Source organism: Oncorhynchus clarkii, chromosome 6 (genome assembly GCF_045791955.1).
Source record: "Oncorhynchus clarkii lewisi isolate Uvic-CL-2024 chromosome 6, UVic_Ocla_1.0, whole genome shotgun sequence".
Classification (NCBI taxonomy): domain Eukaryota; kingdom Metazoa; phylum Chordata; class Actinopteri; order Salmoniformes; family Salmonidae; genus Oncorhynchus; species Oncorhynchus clarkii.
In genome coordinates this window covers 49,575,061-49,592,367 of record NC_092152.1, presented here as the reverse complement: position 1 = coordinate 49,592,367, position 17,307 = coordinate 49,575,061, and the positions used below count along the sequence as shown (strand labels likewise).

Genomic DNA, 17,307 nt, shown 5'->3' with positions numbered 1-17,307 from the left:
ATTAGCCAGCTAATCTTTATATTTCAAGTTCAGCCTATTTGGATCTATTAGCTAGCTAACAAGGTTGAACAGTTGAATTGTTAAACACACCCTTCTGTGTGTCTCCAACTGCTTGAAAAGCATGTTAGCCTTTCCACTTCGTTCAGATGTTGAAATCAAGTGGCCTTGCAAATTATGACTTGACTTAATAAGCTAAGTTGATTGTCGCAAGAGAAAATAATTTGCACTTAACATCGCCAGAATTTTCCATCAATGGATTTCGATTGAACTTGTTTGACTGCTATGATTAAGCAATAAGGCACAAACAAGCCGACTGGATAGAGCCGTTAGCCATGGTACTGTATATTGGCCATACAGTGCCTTGCGAAAGTATTCGGCCCCCTTGAACTTTGCGACCTTTTGCCACATTTCAGGCTTCAAACATAAAGATATAAAACTGTATTTTTTTGTGAAGAATCAACAACAAGTGGGACACAATCATGAAGTGGAACGACATTTATTGGATATTTCAAACTTTTTTAACAAATCAAAAACTGAAAAATTGGGCGTGCAAAATTATTCAGCCCCTTTACTTTCAGTGCAGCAAACTCTCTCCAGAGGTTCAGTGAGGATTTCTGAATGATCCAATGTTGACCTAAATGACTAATGATGATAAATACAATCCACCTGTGTGTAATCAAGTGCACCTGCACTGTGATAAATGCACCTGCACTGTGATAGTCTCAGAGGTCCGTCAGAGGCTGTCCCTCTAAACTTTCAGCTCATACAAGGAGAAGACTGATCAGAGATGCAGCCAAGAGGCCCATGATCACTCTGGATGAACTGCAGAGATCTACAGCTGAGGTGGGAGACTCTGTCCATAGGACAACAATCAGTCGTATATTGCACAAATCTGGCCTTTATGGAAGAGTGGCAAGAAGAAAGCCATTTCTTAAAGATATCCATAAAAAGTGTTGTTTAAAGTTTGCCACAAGCCACCTGGGAGACACACCAAACATGTGGAAGAAGGTGCCCTGGTCAGATGAAACCAAAATTGAACTTTTTGGCAACAATGCAAAACATTATGTTTGGCGTAAAAGCAACACAGCTGAACACACCATCCCCACTGTCAAACATGGTGGTGGCAGCATCATGGTTTGGGCCTGTTTTTCTTCAGCAGGGACAGGGAAGATGGTTAAAATTGATGGGAAGATGGATGGAGCCAAATACAGGACCATTCTGGAAGAAAACCTGATGGAGTCTGCAAAAGACCTGAGACTGGGACGGAGATTTGTCTTCCAACAAGACAATGATCCAAAACATAAAGCAAAATCTACAATGGAATGGTTCAAAAATAAACATATCCAGGTGTTAGAATGGCCAAGTCAAAGTCCAGACCTGAATCCAATCGAGAATCTGTGGAAAGAACTGAAAACTGCTGTTCACAAATGCTCTCCATCCAACCTCACTGAGCTCGAGCTGTTTTGCAAGGAGGAATGGGAAAAAATGTCAGTCTCTCGATGTGCAAAACTGATAGAGACATACCCCAAGCGACTTACAGCTGTAATCGCAGCAAAAGGTGGCGCTACAAAGCATTAACTTAAGGGGGCTGAATAATTTTGCACGTCCATTTTTTCAGTTTTTGATTTGTTAAAAAAGTTTGAAATATCCAATAAATGTCGTTCCACTTCATGATTGTGTCCCACTTGTTGTTGATTCTTCACAAAAAAATACAGTTTTATATTTATGTTTGAAGCCTGAAATGTGGCAAAAGGTCGCAAAGTTCAAGGGGGCCGAATACTTTCGCAAGGCACTGTATACCGCAGGGTGCCTTATTGCTATTATAAACTGGTTACCAACGTAAAAGTAATTGTGTCATTCCCATGGTATATGGTCTGATATGCCAACCAAACAGCATTCAGGGCTCGAACCCGGTTTATAATTATAAGTAAATCCCTTTTGCGCATGAGCATAACTATAGATAAATCTAACAGGGGAGTTTGAGTGATAAAAGATGGACAGAGGATCTCAATCTCTGAGCAAGAAACACTTCGATGAACTACATTTAAAATGTTAGGCAAATTTCTGGCCATTGTGCCGTTATTATGTGCCAGCTATTAAGACTACAAACAGTTATAAATGGCCCATTTGCGAGACTGACCTGTCATTTCAATAGGCATAGGCTACCAACTAAAATCTGGGTTTACGATTGTACTTAAACTTTGCCATGGTTTGCTTAGATAGGCTACTACAGACTAAAGATGTAGGCCAAACGTAGGCAAGATGTCATCTGAACGATTTAGCAGCTTGCTTAGTTCAAAGTTACAGACTAATTTATTTGAACATGAATAGTTTGGCGATTTCGAGATAAGAAGTGCTTGTGTTTCCCAATAGCCTGCTGGAATAGGCTACTGAGAATGGGGTCATAATTTCAATCACTGAATTAAATATTAATAATATGTTTATGAATGGAATATGCTTGTCAACAGCCAGTGTTTTTTATTATTATTATTATCATCACTTTTTTTTTTTTTTACCTGGGGCCTAAATCTGACTGACTGTCTGTTACCATCAATCTAATGCATTCTAACCACTGACTGGCAATTGCGATACAGCTTTGATAACTTCCAATTTGATTAACTAAATGTGGCCATTAATAATTGCATAACACAAGGCTACAACTAGAATACACTGAAGTTATAGGCTATTTATTCAATATGTTTGTCAGCTCCAGTTAGGCTACTTGATGGCCAACAGATAAAAATATATTTATTGAGGACTTTTCCCCATAACAGAAGCAAGCGAGGGAGTTCCATAACTTCCATTTCAAGTTTCCACTTGCGCATAATGACAAGTTAAATAGTCTACATACAACTGGTAAAAAGTTGCCGAGCATGTGTGCTGCTTTGTCTCCTCTCACTCACATGACTCAGCCAATAGTGGACTAAGCTGCATGCTCTCTCAACACACACACACACACACACACACAAATGGCGGCCGCAGTGCAACTTAGAAGTAGCCCAAAAACCTGCAACCAATACATTTTGAACATATCCCAATTTGGCAGGAAAAACGTGAACATGGCAACCCTGGTGAAAGAGGAAGATGTGAACTCTCAACTTTGGTGTGAGAGGCAGGGGAAGAGGCTTAGAGTGTGGGCTTATTTTGTACCTAAGCTTGACGCCTGCCTTCCCGCATTTGAGACAATGACTCCCATTGTTAGGGCGGAGATGTGCCTTTCGTCATTATATACAGATCTCTGATGTAAATGGGAAGGTGCACACAGCACAGGAGTTTTATTTTATCTTAATTTAACTAGGCAAGTCAGTTAAGAACAAATTCTTATTTTCAATGACAGCCTAGGAACAGTGGGTTAACTGCCTTGTTCAGGAGCAAAACGACAGATTTTTACCTTGTCAGCTCGGGGAGTCGATCTTGCAACCTTTCGGTTACTAGTCCAATGCTCTAACCACTAGACTACCTGCCGCCCCAGTGAGTGAAGGAGACGAGACCAAAAATACAACATTGGAGCAAGTGGACGTAAGCGCTCATAAAAAAGAACAACAAAACCTACAGACATTTGTAATATCACTCAAAAACGAATTTGAATTAAATCAAATTAATCCGATATACAGTATCGCCCAGCCCGAATGGAAGTGGATGAGAACAACGAGCCTCCTAGGTTTTTTATTGAAGTCAATGTACCCAGAGGAGGATGGAAACTATCTGTCCTCTGGCTACAACATGGTGTTACCCTACAGAGTGCTGTTAAGGCTACTGTAGACCTCCATTGCAAAACAGTGTGTTTTAATAAATTATTTGGTGACGTGAATATATTTAGCATCGTTATCTAAAAATGTTTCATAATTTTTATGAAATTCACTGAGGAAGGTCCTCCCCTGGTCCATTCACAATATCCCATAATGACGAAGCAAAAACACAGAAATTTTTGCAAATTTATTGCAAATAAAAACATTTACATAAGTATTCATTCCCTTTACTCAGTACTTTGTTGAAGCACCTTTGGCAGCGATTACAGCATCAATTCTTTGTCGGTATGGCACTACAAGCTTGGCACATCTGTATTTGGGGAGTTTCTTCCGTTCTTCTCTGCAGACTCAAGTTGGATGGAGAGCGTCGCTGCACAGCTATTTTCAGGTCACTCCAGAGATGTTGGATCGGGTTCATGTCCGGGCTCTGTCTGGGCCATTCAAGGACATTCATGCGTTGTCTTGGCTGTGTGCTTAGGGTCATTGTCCTGTTGGAAGGTGAACCTTCAACCCCAGTATGAGGTCCTGAGCAGGTTTTTAATCAAGAATCTCTCTGTATTTTGCACCGTTCATCTTTTCTTCGATCCTGACTAGTCTCCCAGTCTCTGCTGCTGAAAAACATCCCCACAGCATGATGCTGCCACCACGCTTTACCGTAGGTATGGTGCCAGGTTTCCTTCAGACAAGGAATTCTGGAGCTCTGTTAGTGACCATCGGGTTTCTTGGCCACCTGCCTGACCAAGGCCCTTCTCCTCCTGATTGCTCAGTTTGGCCGGGTGGCCAGCTCTAAGAAGAGTCTTGGTGGTTCTAAACTTCTTCCATTTAAGAATGATGGAGGCCATTCATTTGAATTGTCAACTGTGGGACCATATCCAATCAATTGAATTTACCCCAGGTGGACTCTAAACAAGTTGTGGAAACATGAAGGATGATCAATGGAAACAGGTTGCACCTAGGCACAATTTCGAGGCTCATAGCAAAAGGTCTGAATACCTACGTAAATAAGGTATTTCTGTTTCATTTTTTTTTATACATTTGCAAAAATGTCTAAAAACCTGTTTTTGCTTTTTCATTATGGGGTATTGTGAGTAGATTTAATAGGGGAAATGTGTATTTAAGCTATTTTAAAATAAGGCATAACATGTGTAAAAGGAGAAGGGGTCTGAATACTTTCCGAATGCACAACTCCAGTGTATATTTGGCCTTGTGTTTTAGGTTATTGTCCTGCTAAAAGGTGAATGCATCTCCCAGTGTCTGGTGGAAAGCAGACTCCACAAAGTTTTCCTCTATGATTTTGCCTGTGCTTAGCTCTATTCCCATTATTTTTTTGTCTTGAAAAACTCCACAGTTCTTATCGATTACAACCATACCCATAACATGCTGCAGCCACCACAATGCTTGAAAATATGTGGAGTGGTAGTCAGTAATGTACTGTATTGGATTTACCCCAAAAGTAACACTTTGAATTCAGATCAAAATGTTAAATTGCTTTGCCACATTTTTTGCTGTATTAATTTAGAGCCATTTAGCTGCAAACAGGATGCATGTTTTGGCATATTTTTATTCTGTACAGGCTTCCTTCTTTTCACTCTGTCAGTTAGGTTAGTGTCCCGGGAAATACAGCAAAAATTGGAAGTGCCCATTTAAAAGTGTTTAAAACCAAGATACGGTCACTATGACAGGGATCTCCAAAAATTACATTGTCGGTGCGTGACACATTGCCGGCTACACCACTATGTTAAGATTTCACAGCAAGTGAAACTGATATTTACTAATGATAAAGTAACTTTCATCGACAATTGTGAAACAGGCGGTTCATAAATTCCAAGTGTTATCATGTTCCTCAATTAATTCAGCGCAATTAAGCAGTAGGCCTAGGCTAACTCCACAGAGTGTGCTCAGGATGCACAGAATGCACCCAGAGTAGGCTATAGCGTTTTTGAATCATACACATTTTGTAACGACAGTCAAACAAACGTCAAATTACTAACGTTGCTAAGCTTGCTAGATAACCTCCCAACAAATGACAGAATATCCCCTATTTGGCTAAATTGAGTTGTTGATTAAACAGATCAGCTCATGAATAAAACAGGGAGATGAAGAGAGGAAATAGTTTAAATATCAAGGTATCTTAACAGGGACCAACTCTGTAAACAAACTATCCATACCTACTCTCATTCAGTCTGTTGATCACACATTCTCTACCGAAGCTCTCATATGGGCCGCAACAAGAGACAGCGGGGTAAATGTTATAACGGTATTTTGACATGACTAGGTGAGACGTGCTTTGATAATGCAACCTATGGATTACAAAATAAAGTTAGGAATTTTCATGCGATTCTGGGTTTCAAAATCAAATCAAACTTTATTTGCCACATTCGCCGAATACAACAAGTGTAGACTTTACCATGAAATGCTTACTTCAAGCCCTCAACCAACAGTGCAGAACAAGAAGAAGAAAATATTTACCAAGTAGGCTAAAATAAAAAGTTATAATAAAAAGTAACACATATACAGGGGGCACCAGTACCGAGTCAGTGTGCGGGGGTACAGGCTAGTTGAGGTAATCTGTATATGTAGGTGGGGGTGAAGTGACTATGCACAGGTAACAAACAAACAGCGAGTAGCAGCAGTATACAAAAAGGGGGAGTCAATATAAATTGTCCGGTGGCAGTTTTATGAACTATTCAGCAGTCTAATGGCTTGGAGATAGAAGCTGTTGAGGAACCTTTTGGTCCTAGACTTGGCGCTCTGGTACAGCTTGCCGTGCGGTAGCAGAGAAAACAGTATAACTTGGGTGACTGGAGTCTGACAATTTTATGGGCTTTCCTCTGACACCCCCTATTATATAGTAGGTCCTGGATGGCAGGAAGCTTGGCCACAGTGATGTAACTGGGCCGATCACACTACCCTTGTAGCGCCTTATGGTCAGATGCCGGACAGTTACCATACCAGGCGGTGATGCAATCGGTCAGGATGCTCTCGATGGAGCAGCAATAGAACCTATTGAGGCTCTGGGGACCCATGCCAAATCTTTTCTCAGTCTCCTGAGGGGGAAAAGGTTTTGTCGTGCCCTCTTCACAACGGTCTTGGTATGTTTGGACCATGATAGTTCGCTGGTGATGTGGACACCAAGGAACTTGAAACTCTCGACCCGCTCCACTACAGCCCCGTCGATGTTAATGGGGGCCTGTTCAGCACACCTTTTCCTGTAGTCCACGATCAGCTCCTTTGTCTTGCTCACATTGAGGGAAAGGTTGTTGTCCTGGCACCACACATCTCCCACATCTCATCGCTGTCGGTGATCAGGGTTGTGTCGTCAGCAAACTTAAATGATGGTGTAGGAGTAGTGTTAGGCCACCCAGTCATGGGTGAACAGGGAATACAGGAGGGGACAAAGTACATACCCCTGAGGGGACCCAGTGTTAAGGATCGGCGTGGCAGATGTGTTTTTGCCTACTCTTTCACCGGGATTCAGTGGGAAAACAGCCTAGGCTTTATATAAGGCTATATAAGGCTAATACATGAGTCAATAGATAAATAATACACTTGATTTACATTATGCTAAATGTTTCTGATCAGTAGATAGATGAGTAAACGAATAAATGAGCTACCACTTCCACTTGTCCAGCCAGAGATGAATTAACCAAACGAGTTAAGACCAAGCAGACATGTATAATGTGCTAGCAAAAGATTCTGCTCTACTAATATCTGAGCAAATATTAGCGCTCAACTTAATTTAGCTAACATTTCTCCAGTCTGTTACCAAATATTCAAACGGAGATTTAGTGAAAACAAAAAACTGACTTGGATTGATTTATCTATACATGTCCCCCACGCTTGTCTGAAAGCAATGCAATGGTGCTGTCCCAATCAAAATGGTGCTGAAATTATAATCTAGGTGACCACACACGACTATTGCTTTAAATTAGTTAACGGTTGGATATGACTTTGGGAGTTTCAGTATAAGCAAGAATTTGATACATATCTTCAATTGCATTAGTCTACTTTATTCTAACACACAATCAAAATAGCCTGCTGTCTTCTAGAAATCTAGCTTTTTTCGGGTTAATTTCTGTGATGTCGGACTGGGGCTCGGGCTTCAACTCACCGGGCATGGGTCGGACCACGATCTAATTTTCAGTTCTGATGAGAACTCTAAACTGCATTCGGTTCTCGTGTGCAGTCCGGCAGTGTCAATTATGCGTGCGCTTTGAAATTATTGCATCTTCGTGTGAAGGAAATACGCTAGTCTGAAGGCTTTGATGCAACAACCTGTTTGGATAATGTGCCATTTTACTTTTGGCCAATCTGCTGCTGCGCATGTTGTGTATTTTTTGGAATTGCGTTAGTGTGACATTGGGGGACAATTTTGCAATCTTGTCATTACATTTTTCCAGGAAATGTGAAGAGTGGTCCCGGGATCCCGGTGTTAATCACTATTGTGGAGTAACTACAGTGTTGTTGAGCCATCCTCAGTGTTCTCCCATCACAGCCATTAAACTCTAACTGTTTTAAAGTCACCATTGGCTTCATGTCCTCTCTGGAAACTGCGTTAGGAAGGATGCCTGTATCTTTGTAGTGACTGGTTGTATTGTTATTGACACAACATCCAATGTGTAATTATTAACTTTACCATGCCCAAAGGGATATTCAATGTAATTTTTTATTAATTTGTAACATTTTCGAAAAAGATCATCCCACTTTGACATTATGGGGTATTATGTGTAGGCCAGTGCCCCAAAACATCTTGATTGTATCAATAAAAAATGCACTATGCAGAAATCGCGTTGCCATTTCCTTGTTGCTAAAGTTCGAATAGTTCGCCTATTTATTTTTTTATGTGACAAAACAAGCAAGTATAGTGTAGAATATCATTGTAACACCTAAACACCTGTGAAATATATTTTCCATAACCAAAAATGTTGTATTTTCAGCTGTCCTATCAGTCTAAAAAAATTATAAAGCCAAGTAATGGGATTTGCTAGTTCGCTAACGTTACATGCATGGTTCCAGACCAAAAATGTTGCTTTACTACAATGTTATGTTGGATAAAGACATTTTAGGGCACCCAGCTGTATGTTATTGTGGTAGATATAGCCACTTACTGTCATGTGTACCCTGTTCATATGACCCCGACCCTCGCCTAGCTAATCATATCAGATTGGAATTCAAGAGCAACAACAAACTTTATTGCTAACGAGTTCGCAAAATGTAGCGACAAAGCTATCTAACGTGTATGTATCGAATCATGTGAAAATACGTAGCTATATGGACACAAAAACCTCGTGAAAATACGATTGTCAAAATGGCAGAGATATTATCTAGCGAAAACAGAAGAGATAGCTAACGTTAGCTAGTAGGCTAACGTACTAGCTAGTAGCTAGTTAATAACATGCTAACTTCGACTGACTGGTAGCAACAAGATGGACTAAATAACGTTATTGACACTTCCGGCATAGCCATACCTAACGCGTTACTAGCTAACTACAGTAGCTAGCTAAATATTTTTGAAGGATGTCCAAACGTGGGTAACGTTATTTTCACTTACAGGGGTCCCATCTCTCATGTTTCGAACCAACATGTCGTCTTTGGTCTCAGTCGGTATTTTCTCCTGGGTCAATTCACATCTTGCTGTAACGGTATTTACATAAAGTCCATGCTGTGTAATATTCTTAGATACATCCGTCTCTTCCAGTTTGTCTTGATGATTATGACTATTACCCGGACTGAGTAAACTGTTGTGAGTTTTTCTGTCAGATTCTGAATTTACGTCATGACGTTCTTCTTCTTTGGTATTATGTGGCGTTCGCACATTTTGTTTGCGCATGAGTTCACCTACTGTGCGGTCGTGTATGGTCGATCACGTTACATTTTGTGATACAAAAATAATACACTACCAACTAACCCTACACCTACTGTATATACCAATACTACAAAAAAACAAGGTATCACCCCATTTCACTACCTTGACCTTAACTGGTTCTACACCAGGCCTACTGCCTGGGAGGACAGGCCTCTTTCGTTCAACACACCTTGTAACCCTTCTGCAGTAAAACCCCATACACCTAAGTACTTCTCTGCAGCTGCCACTAAAACATCTATTTTCTCTGATTTACATTCAATTTCTGCAGTACAGTTGGCAATGAATGCTAAGAAGCCAACCTTAAAGCACACATTCCTATCACTCTGTATTGGCCTAGGGCTACTACTCACCCTTGATCCATCATCCTCTACTCTCTTCGCTTTCTCAGCATACAACACCTTCTGTTCTACTCTGACCCTGGCAACCTCAACCTGACTCTCTCGCACCAGGCACTTCTGATCCCCAGCAACATGGACACCACCACAATTGACACCGTTTTTCCCACCAATACTACACATTCCTTTGTCCCATGCCCTACTGCACACTTATCACATCTCAGAATCTCCCTCCTACACACTGATGCAACATGGCCATAAGCTTGGCATCTGAAAACACTTAATGGGTTCAGCACAAAAGCTTAGGGAGTGGGATGTCTCGCTTCCTCTTCCGTCCCTGATTCGGCTGTGTGAAGCAGATTCCATCAGCTAGCACAGCTACAAAGTAAACATTGGATATTCCGTAAAAATTTATGAAAACAAAAATGAACTTTTTGATCTTAATTTAAGGTTAGGGTTGGGCATTAGGTTAGCAGTGTAGTTACGGTTTTAAAAATATAAATTGTAGAAAAAGGTGAGGTTTGTGACAGTGGCTGTGCTATCTAGTGACGACCTTGAGAAGCAGACAAGAATAACTAAGCACGTCTGGGTCAAAGATTTTTGGAATCCTTCAAAATAACGGACACACGTTTGAGTGGTAAGACGAAAGTAGCCGACGGTAGACGGAAGTCAACGAGTAAAGTGGAGGGAGGTACATCTGCCCGATAGCAAGTCGGACAACTTCTGCTGTTTCTAGGACAGACGAAAATGGCACACATTGGCATTCGTCTTTGTTATTGCCGATGAAGTTGATGGTATCGAAAATTCCCCTTTCCTACACAAAGCAGAACATTATCAACATGTTCCAAGGAATTGATATCCTGATGATAAGGAAATGAAATACCAGTCCAAGCTCTTTCTAACATTCACAAGACTTGTTTTGTATTTTTGTGATGGTTTCTCAAAATATAACCTGGTAGTTAGTACATAGGCTACTAGAACGAGAACATATAGGTGTTTTGCAGCCTATGGGCTATGCTCTGTTGTTTGCCATTACTTCATGCCCTTGTACCTTCCTCATTATTATTTGTGATTGTGCAACATGGAATTGTAATAGATGTGATTAAATGCAGTCCACAAAGATTCTTACTGTATGGTAATTGATTGCATGTCAGCATCACTACAGCCTGCAGTGTATTTCTTTAATTCTCAACTGTTGTTGCTTTTGTCAGTAAGCATGTAAAGAACAGAATTTGATTCAATCATATGAAGGACAAAACACTCACTGTGCAGAAAGGTATTAGACAATACATGTACATCAGTTCACATAAGTTACTGGGTAAACAATATTCCAAGCAATATGCTAAGCAGTCAAAAACGCTTGGTATTGACTCCACAACTGGTGTCTGGGGTACTTGCTCATTAAGGGACGGTTCCCCAGACACAGATTAATTCTCCAAAATTGCATTTGTAGAAATCCCCAGTGTAGAAATCCACTACAATAACACATATATCCTACAATATGTATTACATTTTATTCACATAAAATAAACGATCAACAAATTTGAATTTGTTTGGGGAACAATTTTACAGACAAGACAAAGTGTAGGCTATAACATGTGACAAAACATTACAGTAACATCTAGATAAATACATTAGCTATGTTGTTGCAAACTGGATATTGTATTTATTTATGTTAGAAATTTGCAGCATATGTAGGCCAATGTATTTAGATTGTAAGGATAAATATGTATTTAAGCTCTAAATAGTCATAGACCCAAAACACTAAACATGCATTGATAATAACCAATGATAGGTGGTAAAATCAACCATTTATGAGCTTGTAGTGCCTTTCGCGTTTAAAAAAACAAACATAAAAAGGTTGTCTCCCACAATGCTTTGGTTCCGACTTCAAGCAGTCAACTGCTGTCGAAAGTTCATGACCTTTGATCACATGCTTGTTATAAAGGTCATACGGGCAACAATGGCTGCAGTCCAAACTCAAAGTAGACAGCCCTTGCCCTAAACCCTCAGCCCTAAACCCTCAGCCCTTGAATGACGTTTTACATCGTCACATCCAAGTGTACCTTAAATGTCTCTTGCCCATGCGAGGGAGAGTGATGATCGGAGAGGCAGCATTCTTGGTAGAAATCTTGAAGTTGAGCTAAAAACAACCAACCTAAAGCTATTAATGTACTTAGCAAGCTAATGTAGCTAGCTAGCACTCCTGTCAGGAAACTAGCTACAGTTACCCATAGCTGGCTAGCTAGTTTTACAGTTTGGTCATTTATTCCAATAACATTTCAGAATTCCCAAAAATATGTTCATGAAGCTAGCTACATTTTACAGGCTCTTCACTACGAGACTAAGCCACTTTGCCAATGCTAAAATCAATGTCATCTACTTGTAAATATATATATTTTAGCACGCTAGCATCATCATTTTGTCTGACATGCCGAAAAAGCAGCCGTGTTGATTAAATTTCACACTTCAGAGTCACCAGAGCTTGACAAGTGACTACAATTGGCATTGAATTGTGGGTCATATCAACCCCACAAGAGATCAAAGTTCTTAACTCGCTCCCTAGAACTAAATCGAGGGAACGAGAGGGCAACATTTGTGAATTGGACCTCCACTTAAGATGGCAATCAAACTACATCCGGTTTCAACAGGGATTCCCCCGAGGGAATGTAGCGCAAGTCAGACAATTTTTATACCCATAATGCAACACACATTGAAAGGCAGTGATCAACATTGGTCAATCTGCTCGAATGTGCCCACTCTTTTCAAGCCATTTCACCCGGTGGGCGGTGCTATACGTCAATGATTCCCAACCAGGGGTACTAGGACCCCTGTGGGTACTTGGCCTATCCACAGGAGGTACTTGAGAAGACTCATGAGACCATAGGCCTACTAGTACAATGTACATGAGGGGGTACTTCAGGGGTACTCCTGGCAGAGAAAAATTATTTGCCCGTGTGTGTGTGTGTGTGTGTGTGTGTGTGTGTGTGTGTGTGTGTGTGTGTGTGTGTAGGCTACCTGCCCCTCCCCCTTCCTCTGAAGCATGCATAGTTCACTATAGCTACTGACATTACAGGCGTGATTCAGAAATTAGGGAATTAGAGAACAATGGATTACCTTTTTCAACGCTAATTATCATGATGAGTCAACATCATTATTTGGGTATGAGTTAACAGATGATTAACTTTTTTTAAAAGTGAGATTTTCGCTGGACTGTTACTTTAAGGGCCGCAAAATGAACAGCAACTCTGGCCCTTTTGGAAAGTAAAAGTGCTCCTGAGAAGAATGGACCCCATTTTACTGCGATACAATGTACAGGCAATTATGTACGGTGCAAATTTAAAAGCATACTGAACATCATGCAATACTAATGGACTAAATAACAATGGGATTTAAATGTGTTTTCTAAAGTTGATTATTATAATATTAATATTATTATTAATATTGATATTAATATTATCATTAAGAGTTGCATTATGGGCCTCCCGGGTGGCGCAGTGGTTAAGGGCGCTGGGTTCGCGCCCAGGCTCTGTCGTAACCGGCCGCGACCGGGAGGTCCGTGGGGCGAAGCACAATTGGCCTAGCGTCGTCCGGGTTAGGGAGGGATTGCTCGGTAGGGATCTCCTTGTCTCATCGCGCACCAGCGACTCCTGTGGCGGGCCGGGCGCAGTGCGCGCTAGCCAAGGTTGCCAGGTGCACGGTATAGCCTCCGACACATTGGTGCGGCTGGCTTCCGGGTTGGATGCGCGCTGTGTTAAGAAGCAGTACGGCTGGTTGGGTTGTGTATCGGAGGACGCATGACATTCAGCCTTCGTCTCTCCCGAGCCCGTACGGGAGTTGTAGCAATGAGACAAGATAGTAGCTACTACAACAATTGGATACCACGAAATTGGGGAGAAAAAAGGGGTAAAATAAAAAATAAAAATAAAATTTAAAAAACAGTTGCATTATAAATAATGTTTTGTTATTTGGATGACTGTTGCTACCATAATAACGATCTAGTAATCATTACTTCTAATTCTGTAAAAAATATTGTCAATGCTATATTCATTTTTTAAAATATTGTTAAACAACAATCTTAGTCTTCTAACATTTCCTAATAAAATGTTACGAATTTCGAACGTTTGTATTCTTTTTTACCATCTTCTTTGCAGGACTTTTATTTTGAAGAGAAATCGTTGAGGTCACGGCCTTATTCTTGCTTGGTCTTGCATATTCTTGCTGGCCTCAGAGGTATCAGAGGTATGACATTCTTCTTCCTCTTGCCCCCGCTTCCATCATGAACGCAACGGAAATTAGATTTTCCAAAGATGACACTTGGTAGCATAATGACAACAAAAAAAAACTGACAGCAGCTACTTTTACAGCAGCTTTCTTTATTTAAAAAAAAAATAATAATAATAATATTTTTTTTTAAATCTCCGTTATTTTACCAGGTAAGTTGACTGAGAACACATTCTCATTTACAGCAATGACCTGGGGAATAGTTACAGGGGAGAGGAGGGGGATGAATGAGCCAATTGTAAACTGGGGATTATTAGGTGACAGTGAATGGTTTGAGGGCCAGATTGGGAATTTAGTCAGGACACCGGGGTTAACACCCCTACTCTTACGATAAGTGCCATGGGATCTTTAATGACCTCAGAGAGTCAGGACACCCATTTAACGTCCCATCCGAGAGACGGCATCCTACACAGGGCAGAGTCCCCAATCACTGCCCTGGGGCATTGGGATCTTCCTCATTGGTTCAAATAATTGATTTCAAAATGTGCATATGCCATCTAATGTCTTGTAGTGGAAATGAGAGGCCTACAATATTACATTTAGAAAATCTTTGTTGACTTTGAAAATATATAGCAGAGTAGCCAGAACATAACTCTTAACTCAGCCCCTGCGACTGTCAGTCCAACATACACCAATACACCAAGTGGCCTGAATGTCTTGGGGAATTCGCTTTACAGTCCTTACAACTGTCAGTCCAACAGTCCAACTAGGTTGTTGTGTTGTACTCAGGTCGCTACATTATACACTGTCATTTGGGGGAAGGTATACTACAGTATACTATTGTATAAATACTATAGTATTCACTTTAGTGTTTTTGCTGATTTTACTGTTGTATTCACTGTAGTGCAAAAACACTACAGTGAATACTGTAATACTTTGTGTAGTATTTACTGTAGTATACTGTAGTATGTACAGTTAACTTTAGTATAAAGACTGTAGTAAAATAACTATAGTATACACTATGGTAATTAAATGTGTTTTTGCGGCTTGAAGTACACTATTATTTACTGCAGTGTTTTTGCAGACTTTACTGTAGTATTTACTATATTGTTTTTGTTTTATTATCTTTGACATAGAAGTGGAAGCTTTCTCCTTCAGGAAACCTACGGGAGAAAAACGAATAGAGCAAATTTTCCATATCCTGTAGGTAGGTCAGACTGAGGTCTGACTAGATAGTTCAGAGCTTCTGATCTGTTCTATAACTTTGGGGCGGCAGGTAGCCAAGTGGTGGCCACTGGGGCTAAGCTGCCTGCCATCCAGCACCGCTACACCAGGCGGTGTCAGAGGAAATCCCTAAAAATTGTCAAAGAACCCAGCCACTCCAGTCATAGACTGTTCTCTCTACTATCGCATGGCAAGCGGTACAGGAGTGCCAAGTCTAGGACAAAAGGCTTCTCAACAGTTTTTATCCCCAAGCCATAAGACTCCTGAAAATGTATCAAATTGCTACCTGGGCTTTTTGCATTGTGTGTCCCCCCCAACCCCTCTTTTACGCTGCTGCTACTCTTTGTTTATCATATATGCATAGTCACTTTAACTATACATTCATGTACATACTACCTAAATCAGCCCAACTAACCGGTGCCTGTATATAGCCTCGCTACTGTTATAGCCTCGCTACTGTTATTTTTCACTGTCTTTTTAATGTTGTTTTTATTTCTTTACTGAACTATTGTTCACCTAATACCTTTTTTAAAGAAATTGTGCTGATGGTTAGAGCCTGTAAGTAAGCATTTCATTGTAACGTCTACACCTGTTGTATTCGGCGCACGTGACAAATAAACTTTGATTTGATTTGATTTGGTTAGAGCGTTGGGCCAGTAACCGAAAGGTTGCAAGATCGAATCCCTGAGCTGACAAGGTAAAAATCTCTCGTTCTGCCCCTGAACAAGGCAGACGACTCTTCTGTTTCACCACTCACGCCACCCTGTCTGCGTCGCACCAAACAACGAGCATCACAAACACCGGGAATCTTCCCTTTCAGTTGATCAACTTTCACATTTATCACTACCCCAGTAATCACTCCTTTCAATGGCTCCCTTTTCTTGAGAGCAAAACAATTCACATCGCTTGTCCCCATTTATTTAACCCGGAACGCCTGCTCCCTCTGACCTGCAGAAATACAAACAATTATCACAAGACCACTTCTGGTAACCCTCGCCGATTCCACTGCAAATGGATCAGCCAAAAGGCAAGGGTCCACTTTTTCCAAAAGTGTCACTCCTACTGTCACATACTCGTATTTATCCTGACCCTTGGTGCCTAGGGCTCCGAGAACTTCACCAGACCTAACCCTCCAATACTTCGCCCTCCTCCTGTCTTCGATCCGGCGTACAGCTCACCCTGCTTACACTTTCTGACATTCTTCTTTATAGAAGCCATTTTTAACTGATTCAAGCTCACCCTCTTCCTCCTTCGCTCTTTTTGACCTCCTCTGCCTCCTCCGTATTCCAAGTATACAGCTCCTTATGATAACACTGCACTTCTCCTGACATACCTCTTGTTTGTGCCTTCTCAAGGGACCATTTTCCTTCTAGAACTGTAGGGAACACAATAAATGGTATGTACTTGGCAAATAGGTTTCTCACTTATGAGTGGCACAAATTGTGATATGGGGGAATGGGCAGGGTATATGCAAATTAAATACTGTAATATTTACTATAGTTTCATTGTAGTGTTTTTGTGGACTGTAGTGTTTTTGCGGACATTACTGTAATATTTACTACATTGTTTTTTTTTCAGATAATACTGTAGTATTTACTATAGTATTCTACAGTATACTACAACATTCTATAGTAAGTACTACACATGATCGAGGGATACTACAGTGTGTAGTATATTATTCCACAATATACTACAACATTCTAAAGTAACACAATCGAGGGGTACTACAGTGTGTAGTATACCATACTACAGTTTATTACCGAATTCTATAGTAAGTAATGTAGCAATTATTCTAAAGTAAAGTGTGGTATTTTTCAATATCGGTACTACAATAAGTAATAACTGTTTACTTGTTTATATTCATGTACCTGTATTCATATTTCATGTTCATCACAAAGTTGCAAGTGGT

At 40.6% G+C, this 17,307-nt stretch overlaps 1 protein-coding gene across 1 annotated transcript in view; it reads right to left on the bottom strand.

Moving 5' to 3' along the window:
* The window catches only part of LOC139411263 (hippocampus abundant transcript 1 protein-like), a 29,831-nt gene extending 20,316 nt beyond the window's left edge, over positions 1-9,515 (bottom strand). The window contains exon 1 of the mRNA XM_071157322.1: positions 9,301-9,515. Coding sequence (XP_071013423.1) covers positions 9,301-9,333 — 33 coding nt within the window. The 5' untranslated portion in view covers positions 9,334-9,515. The remainder of the gene's footprint in view (positions 1-9,300) is intronic.
* Positions 9,516-17,307: the final 7,792 nt, after the last annotated feature.